The 24496-nt window shown below is 46.3% G+C and overlaps 1 protein-coding gene across 5 annotated transcripts in view; it reads right to left on the reverse strand.

The window, feature by feature from the left end:
* The window catches only part of BRIP1 (BRCA1 interacting helicase 1), a 660079-nt gene that overhangs the window by 572396 nt on the left and 63187 nt on the right, over positions 1–24496 (reverse strand). For all 5 annotated transcript variants that reach the window (XM_063954025.1, XM_063954024.1, XM_063954027.1 and 2 more), the window contains exon 4: positions 8884–9051. In XM_063954025.1, coding sequence (XP_063810095.1) covers positions 8884–9051 — 168 coding nt within the window. The remainder of the gene's footprint in view (positions 1–8883; positions 9052–24496) is intronic.

Raw genomic sequence — 24496 nt, forward strand, 5'->3', positions numbered from 1 at the left:
TCGCAGTATAACACCAGTATGTGTGTATATACTTTTTAGTGTATTCTCCAGCCTCCTATCAGCTGGGTCCTTGAGGGCGGCCGTTTCTGGAGACGGTAACGCCACTTGTTTTGATAAGCGTGTGAGCGCCTTATCTACCCTAGGGGGTGTTTCCCAGTGCGCCCTAACCTCTGGCGGGAAAGGGTATAACGCCAATAACTTCTTTGAAATTAGCAGTTTTCTATCGGGGGTAACCCACGCTTCATCACACACTTCATTCAATTCCTCCGATTCAGGAAAAACTACAGGTAGTTTTTTCACACCCCACATAATACCCCTTTTTTTGGTACTTGCAGTATCAGAGATATGCAAAGCCTCCTTCATTGCCGTGATCATATAACGTGTGGCCCTACTGGAAAATACGTTTGTTTCTTCACCGTCGACACTAGATTCGGTGTCCGTGTCGGTGTCTGTGTCGACCGACTGAGGTAAAGGGCGTTTTACAGCCCCTGACGGTGTTTGAGACGCCTGGACAGGTACTAACTGGTTTGCCGGCCGTCTCATGTCGTCAACCGACTTTTGCAGCGTGCTGACACTATCACGTAATTCCATAAACAAAGCCATCCATTCCGGTGTCGACTCCCTAGGGGGTGACATCACCATTACAGGCAATTGCTCCGCCTCCACGCCAACATCGTCCTCATACATGTCGACACACACGTACCGACACACAGCAGACACACAGGGAATGCTCTGATAGAAGACAGGACCCCACTAGCCCTTTGGGGAGACAGAGGGAGAGTTTGCCAGCACACACCCAAGCGCTATAAATATATAGGGACAACCTTAAATAAGTGTGTTCCCCTTATAGCAGCTTAAATATTATTAATATCGCCAAATAAGTGCCCCCCCTCTCTGTTTTTACCCTGTTTCTGTAGTGCAGTGCAGGGGAGAGCCTGGGAGCCTTCCTAGCAGCGGAGCTGTGTAGGAAAATGGCGCTGTGTGCTGAGGAGAATAGGCCACGCCCCCTTTTCGGCGGGCTTCTTCTCCCGTTTTTATGACAACCTGGCAAGAGTTAAATACATCCATATAGCCCCAGGGGCTATATGTGATGTATTTTTAGCCAGAATAGGTACTTTCATTGCTGCCCAGGGCGCCCCCCCCAGCGCCCTGCACCCTCAGTGACCGTTGGTGTGAAGTGTGCCGAGAGCAATGGCGCACAGCTGCAGTGCTGTGCGCTACCTCATGAAGACTGAGAAGTCTTCAGCCGCCGGTTTCTGGACCTCTTCTCTCTTCGGCATCTGCAAGGGGGTCGGCGGCGCGGCTCCGGTGACCCATCCAGGCTGTACCTGTGATCGTCCCTCTGGAGCTAGTGTCCAGTAGCCTAAGAAGCCAATCCATCCTGCACGCAGGTGAGTTCACTTCTTCTCCCCTAAGTCCCTCGTTGCAGTGAGCCTGTTGCCAGCAGGACTCACTGAAAATAAAAAACCTAACAAACTTTTTCTAAGCAGCTCTTTAGGAGAGCCACCTAGATTGCACCCTGCTCGGACGGGCACAAAAACCTAACTGAGGCTTGGAGGGGGGTCATAGTGGGAGGAGCCAGTACACACCACCTAGTGGTCAAACTTTTAATTTTGTGCCCTGTCTCCTGCGGAGCCGCTATTCCCCATGGTCCTGACGGAGTCCCCAGCATCCACTTAGGACGTCAGAGAAATAAGAATTTACTCACCGGTAATTCTATTTCTCGTAGTCCGTAGTGGATGCTGGGACTCCGTAAGGACCATGGGGAATAGCGGCTCCGCAGGAGACTGGGCACAATTAAAAGAAAGCTTTAGACTACTGGTGTGCACTGGCTCCTCCCACTATGACCCTCCTCCAGACTTCAGTTAGGATACTGTGCCCGGAAGAGCTGACACAATAAGGAAGGATTTTGAATCCCGGGTAAGACTCATACCAGCCACACCAATCACACCGTATTACTCGTGATACAATACCCAGTTAACAGCATGATAACAACTGAGCCTCTCAACAGATGGCTCAACAATAACCATTTAGTTAAACAATAACTATATACAAGTATTGCAGACAATCCGCACTTGGGATGGGCGCCCAGCATCCACTACGGACTACGAGAAATAGAATTACCGGTGAGTAAATTCTTATTTTCTCTGACGTCCTAAGTGGATGCTGGGACTCCGTAAGGACCATGGGGATTATACCAAAGCTCCCAAACGGGCGGGAGAGTGCGGATGACTCTGCAGCACCGAATGGGCAAACTCTAGGTCATCCACAGCCAGGGTGTCAAACTTATAGAATTTTGCAAACGTGTTTGACCCCGACCAAGTAGCTGCTCGGCAAAGTTGAAGAGCCGAGACCCCTCGGGCAGCCGCCCAAGAAGAGCCCACCTTCCTCGTGGAATGGGCTTTCACTGATTTAGGATGCGGCAGTCAAGCCGCAGAATGTGCAAGCTAAATCGTACTACAGATCGAGCGAGCAATAGTCTGCTTTGAAGCAGGTGCACCCAACTTGTTGGGCGCATACAGGATAAATAGCGAGTCAGTTTTTCTGACTCCAGCTGTCCTGGAAACATAAATTTTCAGGGCCCTGACTACGTCCAACAACTTGGAAGCCTCCAAGTCTTTAGTAGCCGCAGGCACCACGATAGGTTGGTTCAGATGAAAGGCTGATACCACCTTAGGGAGAAATTGGGGACGAGTCCTCAATTCTGCCCTATCCATATGGAAAATCAGATAAGGGCTTTTACATGACAAAGCCGCCAATTCTGATACACGCCTGGCCGCGTGAGATATTTCAATTCCACGTGAGATATTTCAATTCCACGGTCTTAAGTGGCTCAAACCAATGTGACTTTAGGAAATCCAACACCACGTTGAGATCCCAAGGTGCCACTGGAGGCACAAAAGGGGGCTGAATATGCAGCACTCCCTTAACAAAAGTTTGAACTTCAGGTAGTGAAGCCAGTTCTCTCTGGAAGAAAATCGATAGAGCCGAAATCTGGACCTTAATGGAACCCAATTTTAGGCCCATAGTCACCCCTGACTGCAGGAAGTGCAGGAAACGGCCCAGCTGAAATTCTTCCGTTGGGGCCTTCCTGGCCTCACACCACGCAACATATTTTCGCCATATGCAGTGATAATGGTTTGCGGTTAATTCTTTCCTAGCTTTAATCAGCGTAGGAATGACTTCCTCTGGAATGCCCATTTCCTTCAGGATCCGGTGTTCAACCGCCATGCCGTCAAACGCAGCCGCGGTAAGTCTTGGAACAGACAGGGCCCCTGCTGCAGCAGGTCCTGTCTGAGCGGCAGAGGCCATGGGTCCTCTGAGATCATTTCCGGGTACCAAGCTCTTCTTGGCCAATCCGGAACAATGAGTATAGTTCTTACTCCTCTTCTCCTTATTATCCTCAGTACCTTTGGTATGAGAGGAAGAGGAGGGAACACATAAACCGACCGGTACACCCACGGTATCACTAGAGCGTCCACAGCTATCGCCTGCGGGTCTCTTGACCTGGCGCAATACTTTTCTAGCTTTTTGTTTAGGCGGGACGCCATCATGTCCACCTGTGGCCTTTCCCAACGGTTTACAATCAGTTGGTAGACTTCTGGATGAAGTCCCCACTCTCCCGGGTGGAGGTCGTGCCTGCTGAGGAAGTCTGCTTCCCAGTTGTCCACTCCCGGAATGAACACTGCTGACAGTGCGAACACGTGATTTTCCGCCCATCGAAGAATCCTTGTGGCTTCTGCCATCGCCGTCCTGCTTCTCGTGCCGCCCTGTCGGTTTACATGGGCGACCGCCGTGATGTTGTCTGACTGGATCAGTACCGGCTGGTTTTGAAGCAGGGGTTTTGCCTGAGTTAGGGCATCGTAAATGGCCCTCAGTTCCAGAATATTTATGTGCAGGGAAGTCTCCTGACTTGACCATAGTCCTTGGAAGTTTCTTCCCTGTGTGACTGCCCCCCAGCCTCGAAGGCTGGCATCCGTGGTCACCAGGACCCAGTCCTGTATGCCGAATCTGCGGCCCTCTTGAAGATGAGCACTCTGCAGCCACCACAGCAGAGACACCCTGGTCCTTGGAGACAGGGTTATCAGCCGATGCATCTGAAGATGCGATCCGGACTTGTCCAACAGGTCCCACTGAAAGGTTCTTGCATGGAACCTGCCGAATGGAATTGCTTCGTAGGAAGCTACCATCTTTCCTAGGATCCGCGTGCAGTGATGCACCGACACCTGTTTTGGTTTTAGGAGGCCTCTGACTAGAGATGACAGCTCCTTGGCCTTCTCCTCCGGGAGAAACACTTTTTTCTGTTCTGTGTCCAGAACCATCCCCAGGAACAGTAGACGTGTCGTAGGGACCAGCTGTGACTTTGGAATATTTAGAATCCAGCCGTGCTGTTGTAGCACCTCCCGAGATAGTGCTACCCCGACCAACAACTGCTCCCTGGACCTCGCCTTTATCAGGAGATCGTCCAAGTACGGGATAATTAAAACTCCCTTCTTTCGAAGGAGTATCATCATTTCGGCCATTACCTTGGTAAAGACCCTCGGAGCCGTGGATAGACCGAACGGCAACGTCTGGAATTGGTAATGACAATCCTGTACCACAAATCTGAGGTACTCCTGGTGAGGATGGTAAATGGGGACATGCAGGTAAGCATCCTTGATGTCCAGTGATACCATGTAATCCCCCTCGTCCAGGCTTGCAATAACCGCCCTGAGCGATTCCATCTTGAACTTGAATTTTTTTTATATGTGTTCAAGGATTTCAAATTTAAAATGGGTCTCACCGAACCGTTCGGTTTCGGTACCACAAACATTGTGGAATAGTAACCCCGTCCTTGTTGAAGTAGGGGCACCTTTACTATCACCTGTTGGGAATACAGCTTGTGAATTGCCTGTAACACTGCCTCCCTGCCTGAGGGAGTGGTTGGTAAGGCAGATTTGAGGAAACGGCGGGGGGGGGAGACGTCTCGAATTCCAGCTTGTACCCCTGAGATACTACTTGAAAGATCCAGGGATCCACCCGTGAGCGAGCCCACTGATTGCTGAAATATTTGAGACGGGCCCCCACCGTACCTGGCTCCGCCTGTGGAGCCCCAGCGTCATGCTGTGGACTTAGAGGAAGCGGGGGAGGACTTTTGCTCCTGGGAACTGGCTGTATGCTGCAGCTTTTTCCCTCTACCTCTGCCTCTGGGCAGAAAGGACGCGCCCCTAACCCGCTTGCCCCTATTGGGCCGAAAGGACTGTACCTGATAATACGGAGCTTTCTTTGGCTGTGAGGGAACATGGGGTAAAAATGTAGACTTCCCAGCTGTTGCTGTGGAAACTAGGTCCGAGAGACCATCCCCGAACAACTCCTCACCCTTATAAGGCAGAACTTCCATGTGCCTTTTAGAATCTGCATCTCCTGTCCACTGCAGAGTCCATAACCCTCTCCTGGCAGAAATGGACATTGCACTTATTTTAGATGCCAGCCGGCAAATATCCCTCTGTGCATCCCTCATGTATAAAAGTGCGTCTTTAATATGCTCTACGGTTAGCAATATAGTGTCCCTGTCTAGGGTATCAATACTTTCCGACAGGGAATCTGACCACGCAGCTGCAGCACTGCACATCCATGCTGAAGCAATAGCTGGTCTCAGTATAACACCTGTGTGTGTATATATAGACTTCAGGATAGCCTCCTGCTTTCTATCAGCAGATTCCTTTAGGGCGGCCGTATCCGGAGACGGTAGTGCCACCTTCTTTGACAAGCGTGTGAGCGCTTTATCCACCCTAGGGGATGTTTCCCAACGTGACCTATCCTCTGGCGGGAAAGGGTACGCCATTAGTAACCTCTTAGAAATTACCAGTTTCTTATCAGGGGAAGCCCACGCTTCTTCACACACTTCATTTAACTCTTCAGATGGAGGAAAAGCTACTGGTAGTTTTTTCTCTCCAAACATCATACCCTTTTTTGTGGTACCGGGGGTAACATCAGAAATGTGCAACACATTTTTCATTGCCTCAATCATGTAACGTGTGGCCCTACTGGAAGTTACATTAGTCTCATCGTCGTCGACACTGGAGTCAGTATCCGTGTCGACATCTGTGTCTGCCATCTGAGGTAGCGGGCGTTTTAGAGCCCCTGATGGCTTTTGAGACGCCTGGGCAGGCACAGGCTGAGAAGCCGGCTGTCCCACATTTGGTATGTCGTCAAACCTTTTATGCAAGGAGTCGACACTGTCGCGTAATTCCTTCCACAGCCCCATCCACTCAGGTGTCGACCCCGCAGGGGGTGACATCACATTTATCGGCATCTGCTCCGCCTCCACATAAGCCTCCTCATCAAACATGTCGACACAGTCGTACCGACACACCGCATACACACAGGGAATGCTCTGACAGAGGACAGGACCCCACAAAGCCCTTTGGGGAGACAGAGAGAGAGTATGCCAGCACACACCAGAGCGCTATATAACACAGGGATCCCACTATAAATGAGTGTTTTTCCCTTATAGCTGCTTATATTATATATACTGCGCCTAAATTTAGTGCCCCCACCTCTCTTTTTTACCCTTATGTAGCTTGACACTGCAGGGGAGAGCCAGGGAGCGTCCTTCCAGCGGAGCTGTGAGGGAAAAATGGCGCCAGTGTGCTGAGGGAGATGGCCCCGCCCCTTTTCCGGCGGACTTCTCCCGCTTTTTCTGGAATTCTGGCAGGGGTATTTTTACACCTATATAGCCTTCCTGACTATATATGGTGTAGATTTGCCAACCAAGGTGTCTTATATTGCCCTCAGGGCGCCCCCCCCCCCAGCGCCCTGCACCCATCAGTGACCGGAGTGTGAGGTGTGCATGAGGAGCAATGGCGCACAGCTGCAGTGCTGTGCGCTACCTTGTTGAAGACAGAAGTCTTCTGCCGCCGATTTTCCGGAACACTTCTTGCTTCTGGCTCTGTAAGGGGGCCGGCGGCGCGGCTCCGGGAACGAACACCAAGGTCGGGTCCTGCGGTCGATCCCTCTGGAGCTAATGGTGTCCAGTAGCCTAAGAAGCCCAAACTACCACCAGTTAGGTAGGTTCGCTTCTTCTCCCCTTAGTCCCTCGCTGCAGTGAGTCTGTTGCCAGCAGATCTCACTGTAAAATAAAAAAACCTAAAATATACTTTCTTTCTAGGAGCTCAGGAGAGCCCCTAGTGTGCATCCAGCTCAGCCGGGCACAAGATTCTAACTGAAGTCTGGAGGAGGATCATAGTGGGAGGAGCCAGTGCACACCAGTAGTCTAAAGCTTTCTTTTAGTTGTGCCCAGTCTCCTGCGGAGCCGCTATTCCCCATGGTCCTTACGGAGTCCCAGCATCCACTTAGGACGTCAGAGAAAACTAATTTTACACCTCTGGATTCAGAGTTCCGCACCACCCCTTGAAATTTTTAAACTCTTTATTTATTTTCCATATGGATTGGTTAGAGGCATCTCTACAAAAAGACACTCGCACCAGAATGATTTTAGCCACTTGGGAGAGTATCATTGAGGTTCTTCATATTTCTACTAAATAGGCTGTACTTTTAATGAATTCTTAACACAATGGAGCGGATTCAATTGTGGTGCAGACCACCTGCTGGCCTTCCAAAGGAAAGGGCATCCATCTGAGTTATTCAATTGTTTCTCCGATAGATGCCCATTACCCGTGGCACATATTTTTCTTGCACCCTCTGGAGTTGCGAAATAAATGTGTTAAGAGTCCATAGTTTGGGTGACCCAAAGCACCGAAAACCCAGGGGCCGTGCACCCAGAGATGTCAGCCGCAGAATATGCTAATGGACGTCTGATTGGATCAACAATTGAATAGCTCTGATAGACGCCCATTAGTATACTGTAGATGCCCAGTGGGAAAGGGCATAACAACTGAATTGGCCTCTGTGTGGTATGAGACTCTCACTTTTCTCCAGGGACCCCACAACTTCCTTTCAAACTATGCATATTATTTGGTTCGGTTTCAGGTTTTCTCCAATACATGTATATAGCAGTACAATGATTTTGTAAGTTTTTTCCTTAAAAATTCTACGTTGTCATGGACTCATGCTTATGTATTATTCTTTTTGTGTAATTGTTGTGAAGCTTCGATAAGGAAAAAAATATTTTCAAAATAATCAAAATATTATATATATACACATATATATATATATATATATATATATATATATATATATATATATATATATATATATATATATATACACACATACATACACACACACTATTTCCAAACGCCCGGCACTCCTACGGTAAGTGGGATTACTTGCTGGTTTGCAGTCTCAAGCTTATATAAGCTAATTGTAGAAGAGGTAATGATACAGCACTCACCAGACTTGTATTCAACTTCAATGAAAATCCTTTATTAGAAACCTACGTTTTGGGGCACAACCCCCGTCGTCAGGCACAGTATGAGAGAGAGAGAGCGAGAGAGAGGGACAGACAGACATGGGTCGCGGTTAACATGGTAGCTGTCGGGATCCTTTTGTTCAGGATACCAACGTAGAAATTCCGACAGCCAACAATACCTGCGCAACAGGGCTATTCCCACTCGTAAGTACCAACGACACCATGAACTAGATCCTGTAGCAAGCGCAGCGACCCACCGAGCCAACAAGGACACTCTTAGCGCTCTGTCCGCTGCCAGAATTCAGGAGGACGGGATGCCACTGTCAGGATATTGACAGCCGGCATCCACTCAGTCGGCAAATCGTATGTAAATGTGTATATTTTATATATATATATATATATACATATATATATACATACATACATACATATACACACACACATTAAATAATGCACCTATAACATTAGAAAATCATGACTTTTTGTGAAAGTACAAGTACTCTGGAAACAGCTCAGTTCCATGCTCTTACCATGTTTGTCTGTCAACAGACCACTAGATGATGACCAGACGTTATCGTTGGAGGTAGAAGTGGATGTGACGCCGGTATCTGTAATCTTTGAATGACATGTACAGCCACATGATGTGGTTTCTTGCTTTTTCCAGCATTTTTCACTCTCACCTTCATCAACTGGCTTTCCTACCAAGAATAAACAATGTATGTAATATTAATGTGTCACTTAAAGGTCAGAAAGCAATGGTGAGCAGCAATCTGTGTGAGCTGAAAAGTTTTTACAATCGACATCTGGCAAACTTGGATGTTTCCCCCTGCCCATCAATAATACACCACCTGTCATCGACCCACACAGCATTCACCCTGCTGGAACCCAAGACCAGCCAGAAGGGAGAGAAATTAGGACTTTGCAGAGCATGGGATGGAGCAACTGGCTGCCCAATGGTGGTGGAGGCTCTGGGGCCTGGAGAACTACCTGGCGCAGAGGTGGTCTCTGTCCCCCAAAGAGGATTATGCGACCCTCTGCAACTGCCTCAATTATCCACAGCAGCCACTTAGCAGTGCATGAAGGTAAATACAAAAACTCCACAGATGTGTCCACATACACCTATCCTCAAATTGGGTCAAATAGCCCTGTTTGGCATGCCACAGACTTAGGGGCTAATTCAGACTGGATTGTAGCAGCGGCAGCGATCGCAGTCTGAATCTTTTTGTGAAGTGCGCATGCGCAGCGGCCGCACTGCGTGTGCGCACCCCGGGAGCCCAGTGAGATGCTATGAGCATATCTGGCCTGCAATCGCCTCTGCCTGATTGACAGGCAGAGGCGGTGCAGGGCAAGGGGGGGGCCGTGGCAACAGCGTTAGAACGCCGTTGGCGTGGCACAATGGAGGTTTGTCCGGACCGTTGCCGTTATGTCCCACGCAGCCGCTGCGATCTGGGACGCGGCCAGTAGCTCTCTGCCAGCGCATAGGAGCTGCGCTGGCAGGAAGCTACTTGTCAGGTACAAAAGCATCGCCGCCGTGCGATGCTTTTGTACCAGTGCGGACCTCCCCCGCATGTCAGAGTAACTGATCGTAGATGTGCTAAATTTAGAACATCTACGATCTACTCTGAATTACCCCCTTAGTAATTTAGCAGCACCATGTGACTTTCCTATTAAAATATGCCTCCTAATTTGCTATACTAATCCTAAATAGAGATGAGTGGGTTCGGTTCCTCGGGATCCGAACCCCCCCGAACTTCACCTATTTTACACGGTTCCGAGGCAGCCTCGGAACTTCCCGCCTTGCTCGGTGAACCAAAACGCGCCCGAATGTCATCATCCCGCTGTCGGATTCTCGCGAGATTCGTATTCTATATAAGGAGCCGCGCGTCGCCGCCATTTTCACTCGTTCTTTGGAGATTGAACGGAGAGGACGTGGCTGCGTTCTCTCCCTGAAAAGCTCCGTAATCTGTGCTCAGTGTGCTGCAAATATCTGTGCTCAGTGTGCTGCAAATAATCTGTGCTCAGTGTGCTGCAAATATCTATGTTCTCTGCCTGAAAACGCTCCATATCTGTGCTCAGTGTGCTGCAAATATCTGATCAGTGTGCTGCATTGTGGGGACTGGGGACCACCAGTATATACTTTTCTATAGCTTCTATACTGCTTGTCAGGACACACATGGGTCACAGTTACACCGCTCTGTACTGATATATACAATAATATATATACTTTTCTTATTTTCTATAGCTTCTATACTGCTTGTCAGGACACATGGGTCACAGTTACACTGCTCTGTACTGATATACAGTAATGTTATATATACTTTTCTATAGCTTCTATACTGCTTGTCAGGACACATGGGTCACAGTTACACTGCTCTGTACTGATATACAGTAATATTATATATACTTTTCTATAGCTTCTATACTGCTTGTCAGGACACATGGGTCACAGTTACACCGCTCTGTACTGATATATACAATAATATATATACTTTTCTTATTTTCTATAGCTTCTATACTGCTTGTCAGGACACATGGGTCACAGTTACACTGCTCTGTACTGATATATACAATAATATATATACTTTTCTATAGCTTCTATACTGCTTGTCAGGACACATGGGTCACAGTTACACTGCTCTGTACTGATATATACAATAATATATATACTTTTCTTATTTTCTATAGCTTCTATACTGCTTGTCAGGACACATGGGTCACAGTTACACTGCTCTGTACTGATATATACAATAATATATATACTTTTCTTATTTTCTATAGCTTCTATACTGCTTGTCAGGACACATGGGTCACAGTTACACCGCTCTGTACTGATATATACAATAATATATATACTTTTCTTATTTTCTATAGCTTCTATACTGCTTGTCAGGACACATGGGTCACAGTTACACTGCTCTGTACTGATATATACAATAATATATATACTTTTCTTATTTTCTATAGCTTCTATACTGCTTGTCAGGACACATGGGTCACAGTTACACTGCTCTGTACTGATATATACAATAATATATATACTTTTCTTATTTTCTATAGCTTCTATACTGCTTGTCAGGACACATGGGTCACAGTTACACCACTCTGTACTGATATATACAATAATATATATACTTTTCTTATTTTCTATAGCTTCTATACTGCTTGTCAGGACACATGGGTCACAGTTACACCGCTCTGTACTGATATATACAATAATATATACACTTTTCTATAGCTTCTATACTGCTTGTCAGGACACATGGGTCACAGTTACACCGCTCTGTACTGATATATACAATAATATATATACTTTTCTTATTTTCTATAGCTTCTATACTGCTTGTCAGGACACATGGGTCACAGTTACACTGCTCTGTACTGATATATACAATAATATATATACTTTTCTATAGCTTCTATACTGCTTGTCAGGACACATGGGTCACAGTTACACCGCTCTGTACTGATATACAGTAATGTTATATATACTTTTCTATAGCTTCTATACTGCTTGTCAGGACACATGGGTCACAGTTACACTGCTCTGTACTGATATACAGTAATATTATATATACTTTTCTATAGCTTCTATACTGCTTGTCAGGACACATGGGTCACAGTTACACCACTCTGTACTGATATACAGTAATATATATACTTTCTATAGCTTCTATACTGCTTGTCAGGACACATGGGTCACAGTTACACTGCTCTGTACTGATATATACAATAATATATATACTTTTCTATAGCTTCTATGCTGCTTGTCAGGATACATGGTCACAGATACACCGCTCTGTACTGATATATACAATAATAAGATTTTACTCACAGGTAAATCTATTTCTCGTAGTCCGTAGTGGATGCTGGGACTCCGTAAGGACCATGGGGAATAGCGGCTCTGCAGGAGACTGGGCACAACTAAAGAAAGCTTAAGGACTACCTGGTGTGCACTGGCTCCTCCCACTAAGACCCTCCTCCAGACCTCAGTTAGGATACTGTGCCCGGAAGAGCTGACACAAATAGGAAGGATTTTGAATCCCGGGTAAGACTCATACCAGCCACACCAATCACACCGTATAACTCGTGATACTATACCCAGTTAACAGTATGAAATATAACTGAGCCTCTCAACAGATGGCTCAACAATAACCCTTTAGTTAGGCAATAAATATAAACAAGTATTGCAGACAATCCGCACTTAGGATGGGCGCCCAGCATCCACTACGGACTACGAGAAATAGATTTACCGGTGAGTAAAATCTTATTTTCTCTGACGTCCTAAGTGGATGCTGGGACTCCGTAAGGACCATGGGGATTATACCAAAGCTCCCAAACGGGCGGGAGAGTGCGGATGACTCTGCAGCACCGAATGAGCAAACTCTAGGTCCTCCTCAGCCAGGGTATCAAACTTGTAGACCGTTGCAAAAATGTTTGAACTCGACCAAGTAACAGCTCGGCAAAGTTGTAAAGCCGAGACCCCTCGGGCAGCCGCCCAAGAAGAGCCCACTTTCCTCGTGGAATGGGCTTTTACAGATTTAGGGTGCGGTAGTCCAGCCGCAGCATGTGCAAGTTGAATCGTACTACAGATCCAGCGAGCAATAGTCTGCTTAGCAGCAGGAGCACCCAGCTTGTTGGGTGCATACAGGATAAATAGAGAGTCAGTTTTCCTGACTCCAGCCGTCCTGGAAACATATACTTTTCAGGGACCTGACTACGTCCAGTAACTTGGAATCCTCCAAGTCCCGAGTAGCCGCAGGCACCACAATAGGTTGGTTGGTTCACATGAAAAACTGATACCACCTTAGGAAGGAATTGGGAACGAGTCCTCAATTCCGCCTTATCCATATAAAATACAGATAAGGGCTTTTGTATGACAAAGCCGCCAATTCTGATACACGCCTGGCCGACGCCACGGCCCACAGCATGACCACTTTCCACGTGAGGTATTGTAGCTCCACGGATTTAAGTGGCTCAACCCAATGCGACTTCAGGAAATCCAACACCACGTTGAGATCCCACGGTGCCACTTGAGGCACAAACGGGGGATGACTATGCAGCACTCCCTTAACAAAAATCCGAACTTCAGGCAGTGAAGCCAGTTCTATTTTGGAAGAAAATCGATAGAGCCGAAATCTGGACCTTCATGGAACCCAATTTTAGGCCCATAGTCACCTCTGACTGTAGGAAGTGCAGAAATCGACCTAGCTAAAATTTCTCCTTTGGGGCCTTCCTGGCCTCACAGCACGCAACATATTTCCACCATATGCGGTGATAATGGTTTGCGTTCACTTCTTTCCTAGCTTTAAATAGCGTAGGGATAACTTCCTCCGGAATGCCCTTTTCCTTTACGATCCGGCGTTCAACTGCCATGCCGTCAAACGCAGCCGCGGTACGTCTTGGAACAGACAGGCCCCCTGCTGCAGCAGGTCCTGTCTGAGCGGCAGAGGCCATGGGTCCTCTGAGATCATTTCTTGGAGTTCTGGTTACCAAGCTCTTCTTGGCCAACCCGGAACAATGAGTATAGTTCTTACTCCTCTCCTTCTTATTATTCTCATTACCCTGGGTAAGAGAGGCAGAGAAGGGAACACATACACCGACTGGTACACCCACGGTGTTACCAGAGCGTCCACAGCTATCGCCTGAGGGTCCCTTGACCTGGCGCAATATCTTTGTAGCTTTTTGTTGAGGCGGGACGCCATCATGTCCACCTGTGGCCTTTCCCAATGGTGTACAATCATTTGGAAAACTTCTGGATGAAGTCTCCACTCTCCCGGGTGGAGGTTGTGTCTTCTGAGAAAGTCTGCTTCTCAGTTGTCCACTCCGGGAATGAACACTGCTGACAGTGCTAACACATGATTTTCCGCCCATCGGAGAATCCTTGTGGCTTCTGCCATCGCCATCCTGCTTCTTGTGCCGCCCTGTCGGTTTACATGAGCGACCGCCGTGATGTTGTCTGACTGGATCAGCACCGGCCGGTGTTGAAGCAGGGGTCTAGCCTGACTTAGGGCATTGTAAATGGCCCTTAGTTCCAGAATATTTATGTGTAGGGAAGTCTCCTGACTTTTCCATAGTCTTGGAAGTTTCTTCCCTGTGTGACTGCCTGGAGACAGGGTTATCCGCCGATGCATCTGAAGATGCGACCCGGACCACTTGTCCAACAGATCCCACTGGAAAATCCTTGCATGGGACCTGGCGAATGGAATTTCTTCGTAAGAAGCTACCATCCTTCCCAGGGCTCGCGTGCATTGATGCACCGACACCTGTATACGTATTAGGAGGTCTCTGTCTAGAGACGACAACTCCTTGGACTTCTCCTCCGGGAGAAACCCTTTTTATCCTGTTCTGTGTCCAGAACCATACCCAGGAACAGTAGATGCGTCGTAGGAACCAGCTGCGACTTTGGAATATTCAGAATCCAGCCGTGCTGTTGTAGCACTTCCCGAGATAGTGCTACTCCGCCGAACAACTGCTCCCTGGACCTCGCCTTTATAAGGAGATCGTCCAAGTACGGGATAATTATTTCGGCCATTACCTTGGTAAATACCTCGGTGCCGGGGACAGACCAACGGCAACGTCTGGAATTGGTAATGACAATCCTGTACCACAATTTTGAGGTACTCCTGGTGAAGAGGGTAAATAGGGACATGCAGGTAAGCATCCTTGATGTCCAGTGATACCATGAAATTCTCCAGGCTTGCAATAATCGCCCTGAGCGATTCCATTTTGAACTTGAACCTTCGTATATAAGTGTTCAAGGCTTTCAATTTTAGAATGGGTCTCACCGAACCGTCTGGTTTCGGTACCACAACATTTTGGAATAGTAACCCCGGCCTTGTTGAAGGAGGGGTACCTTGATTTCACCTGCTGGAAGTACAGCTTGTGAATTGCCACCAGTACTACCTTTCTCCGAGGGCAGCAGGCAAGGCTGATGTGAGGTAACGGCGAGGGGGAGTCGCCTCGAACTCCAGCCTGTATCCCTGTGATACTATTTGCAGAACCTAGGGATCCACCTGTGGGCAAGCCCACTGGTCCCTGAAGTTCCCGAGACGCGCCCCTACCGCACCTGTATCCACCTGTGGAGCCCCAACGTCATGCGGTGGACTCAGAGGAAGCGGGGGAAGATTTTTGATCCTGGGAACTGGCTGCTGGTGCAGCTTTTTCCTTCTTCCCTTGTCTCTGTGCAGAAAGGAAGCGCCTTTGACTCGCTTGCTTCTCTGAAGCCGAAAGGACTGTACCTGAAAATACAGTGCTTTCTTAGGCTGTGAGGAAACCTGAGGTAAAAAAAATTCTTCCCAGCTGTTGCTGTGGATACGAGGTCCCAGAGACCATCCCCAAACAATTCCTCACCCTTATAATGCTGAATCTCCATGTGCCTTTTATAGGCAGCATCACCTGTCCACTGCCGGGTTTCTAATACCCTCCTGGCAGAATGGACATTGCATTAATTCTGGATGCCAGCCGGCAAATATCCCTCTGTGCATCCTTTATATCTAAGACGACGTCTTTAATATGCTCTATGTTAGCAAACTATTATCCCTGTCTTAGAGTATTAATATTATCTGACTGGGTATCAGACCACGCTGCAGCAGCACTATTTATGCTGAGGCAATTGCAGGTCTCAGTATATAACCTGAGTGTGTATATACAGACTTCAGGATAGCCTCCTGCTTTTTATCAGCAGGCTCCTTCAAGGTGGCCGTATCCTAAGACAGCAGTGCCACCTTTTTTGACAAACGTGTGAGCGCCTTATCCACCCTAAGGGATATCTCCCAACGTGACCTATCCTCTGGCGGGAAAGGGTACGCCATCAGTAACTTTTTAGAAATTACCAGTTTCTTATCGGGGGAACCCACGCTACTTTACACACTTCATTCATTCATCTGATGGGGGAACAAAACACTGGCTGCTTTTTCTCCCCAAAAATAAAACCCCTTTTATGTGGTACTTGGGTTCATGTCAGAAATGCGTAACACATTTTTCATTGCCGAGATCATGTAACGGATGTTCCTAGTGGATTGTGTATATGTCTCAACCTCGTCGACACTGGAGTCAAACTCCGTGTCGACATCTGTGTCTGCCATCTGAGGTAACGGGCGCTTTTTTGAGCCCCTGATGGCCTTTGAGACGCCTGGGCAGGCGCGGGCTGAGAAGCCGGCTGTCCCACAGCTGTTTTACGTCATCCAGCCTTCTATGTAAGGAGTTGACATTGTCGGTTAATACCTTCCACCTATCCATCCACTCTGGTGTCGGCCCCACAGGGGGCGACATCACATTTATCGGCCTCTGCTCCACCTCCACGTAACCTTCCTCATCCCACATGTCGACACAGCCGTACCGACACACAGCACACACACAGGGAATGCTCTGACTGAGGACAGGACCCCACAAAGTCCTTTGGGGAGACAGAGAGAGAGTATGCCAGCACACACCAGAGCGCTATATAATGCAGGGATTAACACTATAACTGAGTGATTTTTCCCCCAATAGCTGCTTGTATAAACAATATTGCGCCTAAATTTAGTGCCCCCCCCTCTCTTTTTAACCCTTTGAGCCTGAAAACTACAGGGGAGAGCCTGGGGAGCTGTCTTCCAGCTGCACTGTGAAGAGAAAATGGCGCCAGTGTGCTGAGTGAGATAGCTCCGCCCCTTTTTCAAGGACTTTTCTCCCGCTTTTTTATGGATTCTGGCAGGGGTATTTATCACATATATAGCCTCTGGGGCTATATATTGTGATGATTTTGCCAGGCAAGGTGTTTATATTGCTGCTCTGTGTCACTGCAAGTATCCATCCATTCCATTTTCTTCCAGTGATTTGGACCAATAATATCATTGATTAGAACGAATAATTCCAGTGATTTTGTCATTTTCTTCCAGTGATTTGGACCAATAATACCATTGATTAGAACAAATAATTCCTGTGATATTGAGGTGTTTGTGTCGCTTAGCTTAGCCGTCCAGCGACCACAGTGCATCTCTTTCTCTTTTCTTTGCATCATGTGCTGTTTGGGGCCTATTTTTTGAAGTGCCATCCTGTCTGACACTGCAGTGCCACTCCTAGATGGGCCAGGTGTTTGTGCCGCCCCCTTGGATCGCTTTGCTTAGTCATCCAGCGACCTCGGTGCAAATTTTAGGACTAAAAAATAGGATTTTGGTACTTACCAGGTAAATCCTTTTCTTTGAATCCATAGGGGGCACTGGAGTACTCTTGGGATATGGACGGCTTCCGTAGGAACAAGGCACTGAATAGTTACATTTAGAACTCTCCTCCCCTCCATATCCCAGGTTTTGTGCACAACCCATATCAACAATTAATTGATTTAGTTGATTAAATGTGCATGCATATATGAGTTGATCTCAAAGCAGCAGAGTTAATATGATGTCTCAGCAGACATTTAAAACATGGCCATGTTAAAATCCTGTCTTTACCGCAATTACTTCTGGGTTTCTTTTTACCAAGCTCCCGGCTTCTGGTGCCAAATACCTTTATCCAAAGCCTTATCCGGAGACCCAGGTTCCTTCCCAGCACAGCAGCCGTCTCGCTGCGCAGCGGTCACGGGTTTCACAAGTATAAAAGACGCGTTTCTCTGCCTATCGGCATCGGCGGCTTCCTCAGTCAGATGTTTCAAATTAGCCGCTCTGCTTTCTTTTATCCCTGGAGTCTCTCATGTGCGCCTGCGCGCATTATCTGCGCTTCAAGCCTCCCTTTGCAATCATCCATTTGTAAAATCCTCAGCGATTAGTAATTATCCAGAGGCATCTTAACCTCCACATTTCATATTCACAGCCTCCTCAGTAATCAATTAATCGCCATATTTTAATCAGCTTAGCATAAACAAATATAATTTAACTTTCTTCAGACATTGCTATATATTTAGACACTCCAGATTCATAAGAGGATTGTATAATTAATATTCTTTCAATTTGCAGAGCAAAGTTTACATCAATTAAAACTTAAATGTCTGCTGAGACATCATATTAACTCTGCTGCTTTGAGATCAACTCATATATGCATGCACATTTAATCAACTAAATAAATTAATTGTTGATATGGGTTGTGCACAAAAACAAAATTGATTCTACAAAAGAAAGTAAACACCTGTCTAAATATCTACATTCCATATGAACTGTTGGAAGCAAAGAGTCGCAAATATACAACCTGATTCGAAACAAGTGATTCTTTTGCTACAAAAAGTATTAGTATAATATATACTCCTATCAGGAATGGAATAGAGACATTTTATATCTGAATCAGAGCTGGTATTCTTTGTATCAATGCACTAAATACTAAACTGCTGCACTCAATATTCAAGTGAAACAGTGTGAGGTAATTGATTACAGCTGGAGGCTCTGTGCAGCAGGGGAGTATTAAGTGGTATAGGGAACAGAGTTTTATGGTATGATTGTTTATTGATTAGGCCATTATTTTAAATACCAATATTATAAATGCATGCAAATTAGCCCTAGAGATGAGAATGGTTAATGAAAGTTTATTGAGAACAGAATAAATTAAATAAATTTGTATTTTAATAAGAAATCTGGTAGCGCTGTCTGCATGTTGGAGGAGCATCTGTTGAGACGGAGCTTTGATGAGCAGATCGTCTAAGTACGGAACTATTATCACTCCCAGGGATCTGAGATGAGCTATCATCACAGACATCACTTTCGTGAACACCCGAGGCGCTGACGAGAGGCCAAACGGTAGAGCCTGAAACTGGTAATGGTTCTGCCGTATTGCAAACCGCAAGAACCTCTGATGAGGTGGCCAAATCGGAATGTGTAAGTACGCATCCTTGAGATCCAGCGCAATCATGAATTCCTGTGGCTCTAAACCTGCAATTACTGACCGCAGATATTCCATCTTGAATCTGTAGTAAGTGACGTACTGATTGTGGCCCTTCAAGTTCAATATTGGCCTGACCGAGCCATCCGGCTTTGGTACCACAAACAGACTGGAATAATAACCCTGACCTTGTTGGTGTACAGGGACCGGAATCAAAACTGCTGACTCCAGCAGAGACTGAATGGCAATTTGCAGAACCGCTCTCTTGTCCAACACAGGCAGTCCTGTCTTGAAAAACTGCAGTGGCGGGAGACAGTCAAACTCTATTTTCTAACCTTTTAACACTAAATTGCGGATCCACCCATCTGTGGACGTCTTGAACCACGCCAAATGGAACGTCTGAAGGCGTGCTCCCACAATTGGAGATCCAAGATGGGCTGGGAGTCCGTCATGCCACTGGCTTGTCGGTGACCTTAGCGTCTTGACGACTGGCATTGGTTTGTTGGAAACCACGCCCTCGACCTCGTCTACCGGGCGTGGCTGGTCCTCTACCACGGCCTCGAAAGGGCTGAAGCCGAAAGGATTTGAACGCCGGGCCCGAGTATTTCCGTCTAGGTACCGTTGGAGGCAATGGTAAGAAAACAGACTTTCCTCCCGTGGCCTCAGAAATCCATTTGTCCAATTCAGGACCAAACAACTTCTCGCCACCATAAGGTAACGCCTCTATACCTCTTTTGACCTCCACCTCCGCTTGCCAAGAGCGCAGCCAGAGTGCTCGTCATGCTGTAACTAGCGACGATGAAAGGCGAGAAGTGAGCTGACAGACGTCAGTAGAAGCTGTACATAGATAATCAGCAGCTTCCCAGATTTGATCAGCGAGAAGTATAAGGTGATCGTCACGTAGGGCAGACTTGAGTTCTGTTATCCATACCATTAGGGCCTTAGTTACCCAAATGCCAACCAACCCAGGTCTAAGCAACACCCCTGCTGCTATATACATGGACTTTAGCATAGCTTCTAATTTACGGTCTGAAGGGTCTTTAAGCGTAGTAGCCGTTGGTACTGGTATGGTTAAGTTCTTTGTAAGTTTAGACACAGACGAATCCACCAATCGCGGATTCTCCCATGTAGCGGTCACAGACTCTGGAAACGGGTAACTAGACTTAAATCTGCGTGGTATAGAAAAACGTTTATCCGGATTCTTTTGTGTTTCTAGTAACATCTTATTAAGAGATTCCGAAACAGGAAAACACATTGGAGATCTCTGTCGTTTAGCAAAGACGACTTCATCATTTGCGAGAGGCTCCTCAGTTTCTGTAAACTTCAGAGACTGACGCACCGCTCTGATAAGATTATCAATGCCCGGGCTGTCAAAATCGTCACTATCTGACTGCTGGTCTACTTCGCCCTCCTCACCGTCATCTTGCGCAATGAGGTTTGGCATAGAATCGTCAGAATGCAACATAGCAGAAACTGGTAAATCAAAAGACAAATTAAATTTATCCCTACTACCCAAAATGGACTTGGACCTTTGGCAAGGCTGAGACCCCTCCGGTAGTTCTAGCGGTCTCACCCTAGACTCAGATCTTGCCGCTTCCCGCTCCTGTCGAGCGGCGGCCAATTCTGATTGCAATCCAGCCATGACATCCGCTAGCATAGCCCATGGCGGGTCCGGGGATGAAACCTTGAAACCGGAGCCGAAATTGTATTCGTAGCTGAATCCACAAAACATACTGTACATGTGGTAGATCCATCCGGTAACACACTGTTACAGACATGGCAGGGAAACTGCTTTTTTGTTTTAGCTGGTGCCTTACTCATTATGCAGACAGATAATACAATACACAAAGACAGACAACTTGCACGACTCAGTAAAACAGTACTAAGGTGTCTCTCTCTCTCTCTATATATATATATATATATATATATATATATATATATATATATATCTGGCCAAGTTCAGTGCACGTGGCCAGTACTATATGAAATCTGATCCCAAATTCCCACTAACACCCCTGCGCCTTCTGGAGTAGAGATGTAGTACAGGAACGTTCTGGAATCACAACAGGAAGAAACAGGAAGCATGGTTAAAATGGCCACCATGCCATGCTTACAGTCCTGATTACAGTGCAGGGTATATTCCTATAACCTGTAACTATTGCAGCAAACCCGTTAATATAGGCTTAACAGCCTATGTCATTAATGCTGTCACCCCCCTTATGCAGCCCTCCGCTAAATGTCATGCATCCCACCCCCCTTCTGCTCCCTCCCCTGTGGCCCGGGTACCGCTGTCTGAGCGGGAGGTACCGGGGAGCGGGCATCCGGCAGTCCGAGATCGGGTGCAGGGAGCCGGGGAGCGCTGTAGTGGAGAGCGGTCCTGCAGCGGCGGCCGGCGGGTGTGAGCGGCGGGCGGTGGGTGTGAGCGGCGGGCGGTGGGTGTGAGCGGCTGAGGAGCGCGGCGCTGATCGGAGCGGTTGCCGGAGCGGCTGGCGGCCTGTAAGGAGAGGCGGGTGCATGTTACATTTTCCCCACACAGCGGGGCGGCAGCGTGCGCTGACCGCCCCGTCCCCCCAGCATACCTGACTCCAGTAGCGATGGCTGTGATGGGGCTTCTATCTGTAAGCTCCGTACAGCTGTAGCAGCAGTCAGGGAGCTGCGTGTGGCTGTGAGGGTGCTCTTTGTGAGGACCGACACGCCATGCGCTGCCTCCGTGCAGCGGCACTATCCCGGACCCACGTTTTTACAGAAACTGGGAAGGGATGTGCTGTTTGTAAAAAAGTAAAAATGAAAAGAAAAAATCAAAAAGAAAAATATTCAAAAGAAGTGTGTAAAAGCTCCACACAAGCCTTGTTGCTACTATGAGCACAGAAAAAACACTGGGGTACTCTGGGATATGGAGGGGAGGAGAGTTCTAAATTTAAATATTCAGTGCCTTGTTCCTGCGGAAGCCGTCCATATCCCAAGAGTACTCCAGTGACCCCTAGTGGATGAAAAAGAAATAGTATTGTGAAGTGTGAGGTGTTCAGAATAGACTGGAAATGAGTGGAAATTGTGGTTATTGAGGATAATAATACTATAGGATCAAAATTACCCCCAAATTCTATGATTTAAGCTGTTTTTGAGGGGGTTTTGAAAAAAAAAACACGAATCCAAAACACACCCAAATCAGACAAAAAAATTTCAGGGAGGTTTTGCCAAAAACGCGTCCGAATCCAAAACACGGCAGCGGACCCGAATCCAAAACCAAAACACAAAACCCGAAAAATTTCCGGTGCACATCTCTAATCCTAAGTAATTAGTTCACTATAAAGGGGGGTACACACGGAGAGATCTGTGCTTAAATTCTAAGCAATCTAACTAGATTGCTTAGAAATTAAGCACGGATCTCGGCGTGTGTAGGGTGCTCTAGATTTGGCATGCATGCATGCCAAATCTAGTGAGATCACTCATTTCACAGCTGGGAGAAATGAGCGTGTGTCCCCCTCGCGCTCAGCACACATCACGAGTGCTGAGCGGTGGGAGAGATGTGTGCTGAGTGGTCTGTGCTAGATCGCTCAGCACACATCTTCCCCGTGTGTAGGGGGCTTTAGCAAATTAAGGAAAGAATCAATTAGCCATAGTAATTTACCGTGGGCTAATCAATCCCTTGGGGCTATACAATTAGGAAGAAAAAGAGAGATCTCTGTGTAAATTGTGGAGTACCCCTTCTGCTGTTATTCCATGTTCCTTCCTGCTATCTGTGTGTGTGATGGTACCCCGTTCTCACAATATACATTCACTGCTAAATATAGCACATGGAATAACAGCAGAAGGAGTACCCCCGAAATTTACAGAGTTCTCTATTTTTCTTCCACTTATTTTTGTCACCATGAATAATAATGATTGCAATCAGCATGAGACATCTACTATAAAACTCTATATTTAAAATATAATTATGAAGTGTTGAAAGAAACTGTTATCTGTATTATATTAGGAGAGTTCACCCTAAGATACTGAGAATTCATAGCCGTTTAATTTTGTAACATATTATACTAATCTCATCAAACATCTTATACCTATTGTAGTGTTCACTCTAGGATTGTTTTAGGGCAGGGTTCTGAGCATTAAAGAGGGCACATTTTTATTTTGAAGGGTACATTTTTGATGTGACGCTTTGCGCACAAATCATAGCGCATGTTTATAGTTTTTGTACATACATTTTGCCCTTAGTAAATCATATACCCATGCATACATATAAGACACCGAACATCTGTACTGAGCAACATACTGTATATGTCCAGTCTTCTTGAAAGACCGGCTGTAGCATATACACAAGTAGATAATTATAAATGTCTTTTCCAGTGCTGAAGTAGTTATAATCCGTATGTGTTATAAAACAGAAAAGTTAAACAATGGGTTAAAATATATAGGAAAAAAATAAGTCTGTTCTACTAGGGAAATACTGTAAGCAGTACATGCTCACTGCTTACCCTGTTCTTTCCCTCTTTATCAGAGTGCTGTGTTATTTACAGTGCCTCCTCTGCCATTCAGTTGGCTAAGGATAGAAATTGTGTTCCAATTTCAGAGGTGGGCAAGGAGTATACGACAAACTTTGTAGCATGCACTCTGACTGTTGCATTCTGTATACAAGGGGGCGATTTATGGTCCTGCAGGGTGCACTGAATAAGGGCAGGGTGCTTTTTCACATTTCAAAAATGGGCAGGATGCAGCACCCTGCTGAAACAGTCTAGAAGGAACACTGCTATTGTTACTATAAACACATATGAGCTTACCTGGGTGAGAGTAAAAGAACTTATTGTTCTAATTTATTAATCAGGGGAACACATTTCTGTATACTGTTAATTCCACGTTACTAAACTACTACTTGCTTTATATCAACGGTATAAGCTCACTTAATGTATTATTGGCTTAAATTGACAGCTTGTGTTCTCTGCAATCTATTTAATATGCAATTGTGTTGCTGAGTGTTTGATTTATTAGTAACATCACACATGTACCTGATGAATTGATACAATTGTTGCTACAGAGTCTAGCCAAAGGAAGTGTTTCTTTGTTGCAATTTTTATGTTACAGCTGTGTCTCAATTGCCTGACCTGACTGCTGACATCTATCAGTACAGAAATAAGAACCAATTGGTTTGAACTTGACAACTATACACTGGCTATATTCAAAAAGGAATATATTTACAAATATTTTCGTGATATAAGCTTTTTCGAATCTAGATGTAATTAAATATTGATATTTTTTTACATTGATCTATCTTACAATCAATATGACTATTGGAGGTATGATTTCATTAAATCACCTCTTGCCAACAACCTTTTCTTTGTAAAATGTATTTTATTGTACTATTTGTATTGT

This window comes from Pseudophryne corroboree, chromosome 2, assembly GCF_028390025.1.
Source record: "Pseudophryne corroboree isolate aPseCor3 chromosome 2, aPseCor3.hap2, whole genome shotgun sequence".
Classification (NCBI taxonomy): Eukaryota; Metazoa; Chordata; class Amphibia; order Anura; family Myobatrachidae; genus Pseudophryne; species Pseudophryne corroboree.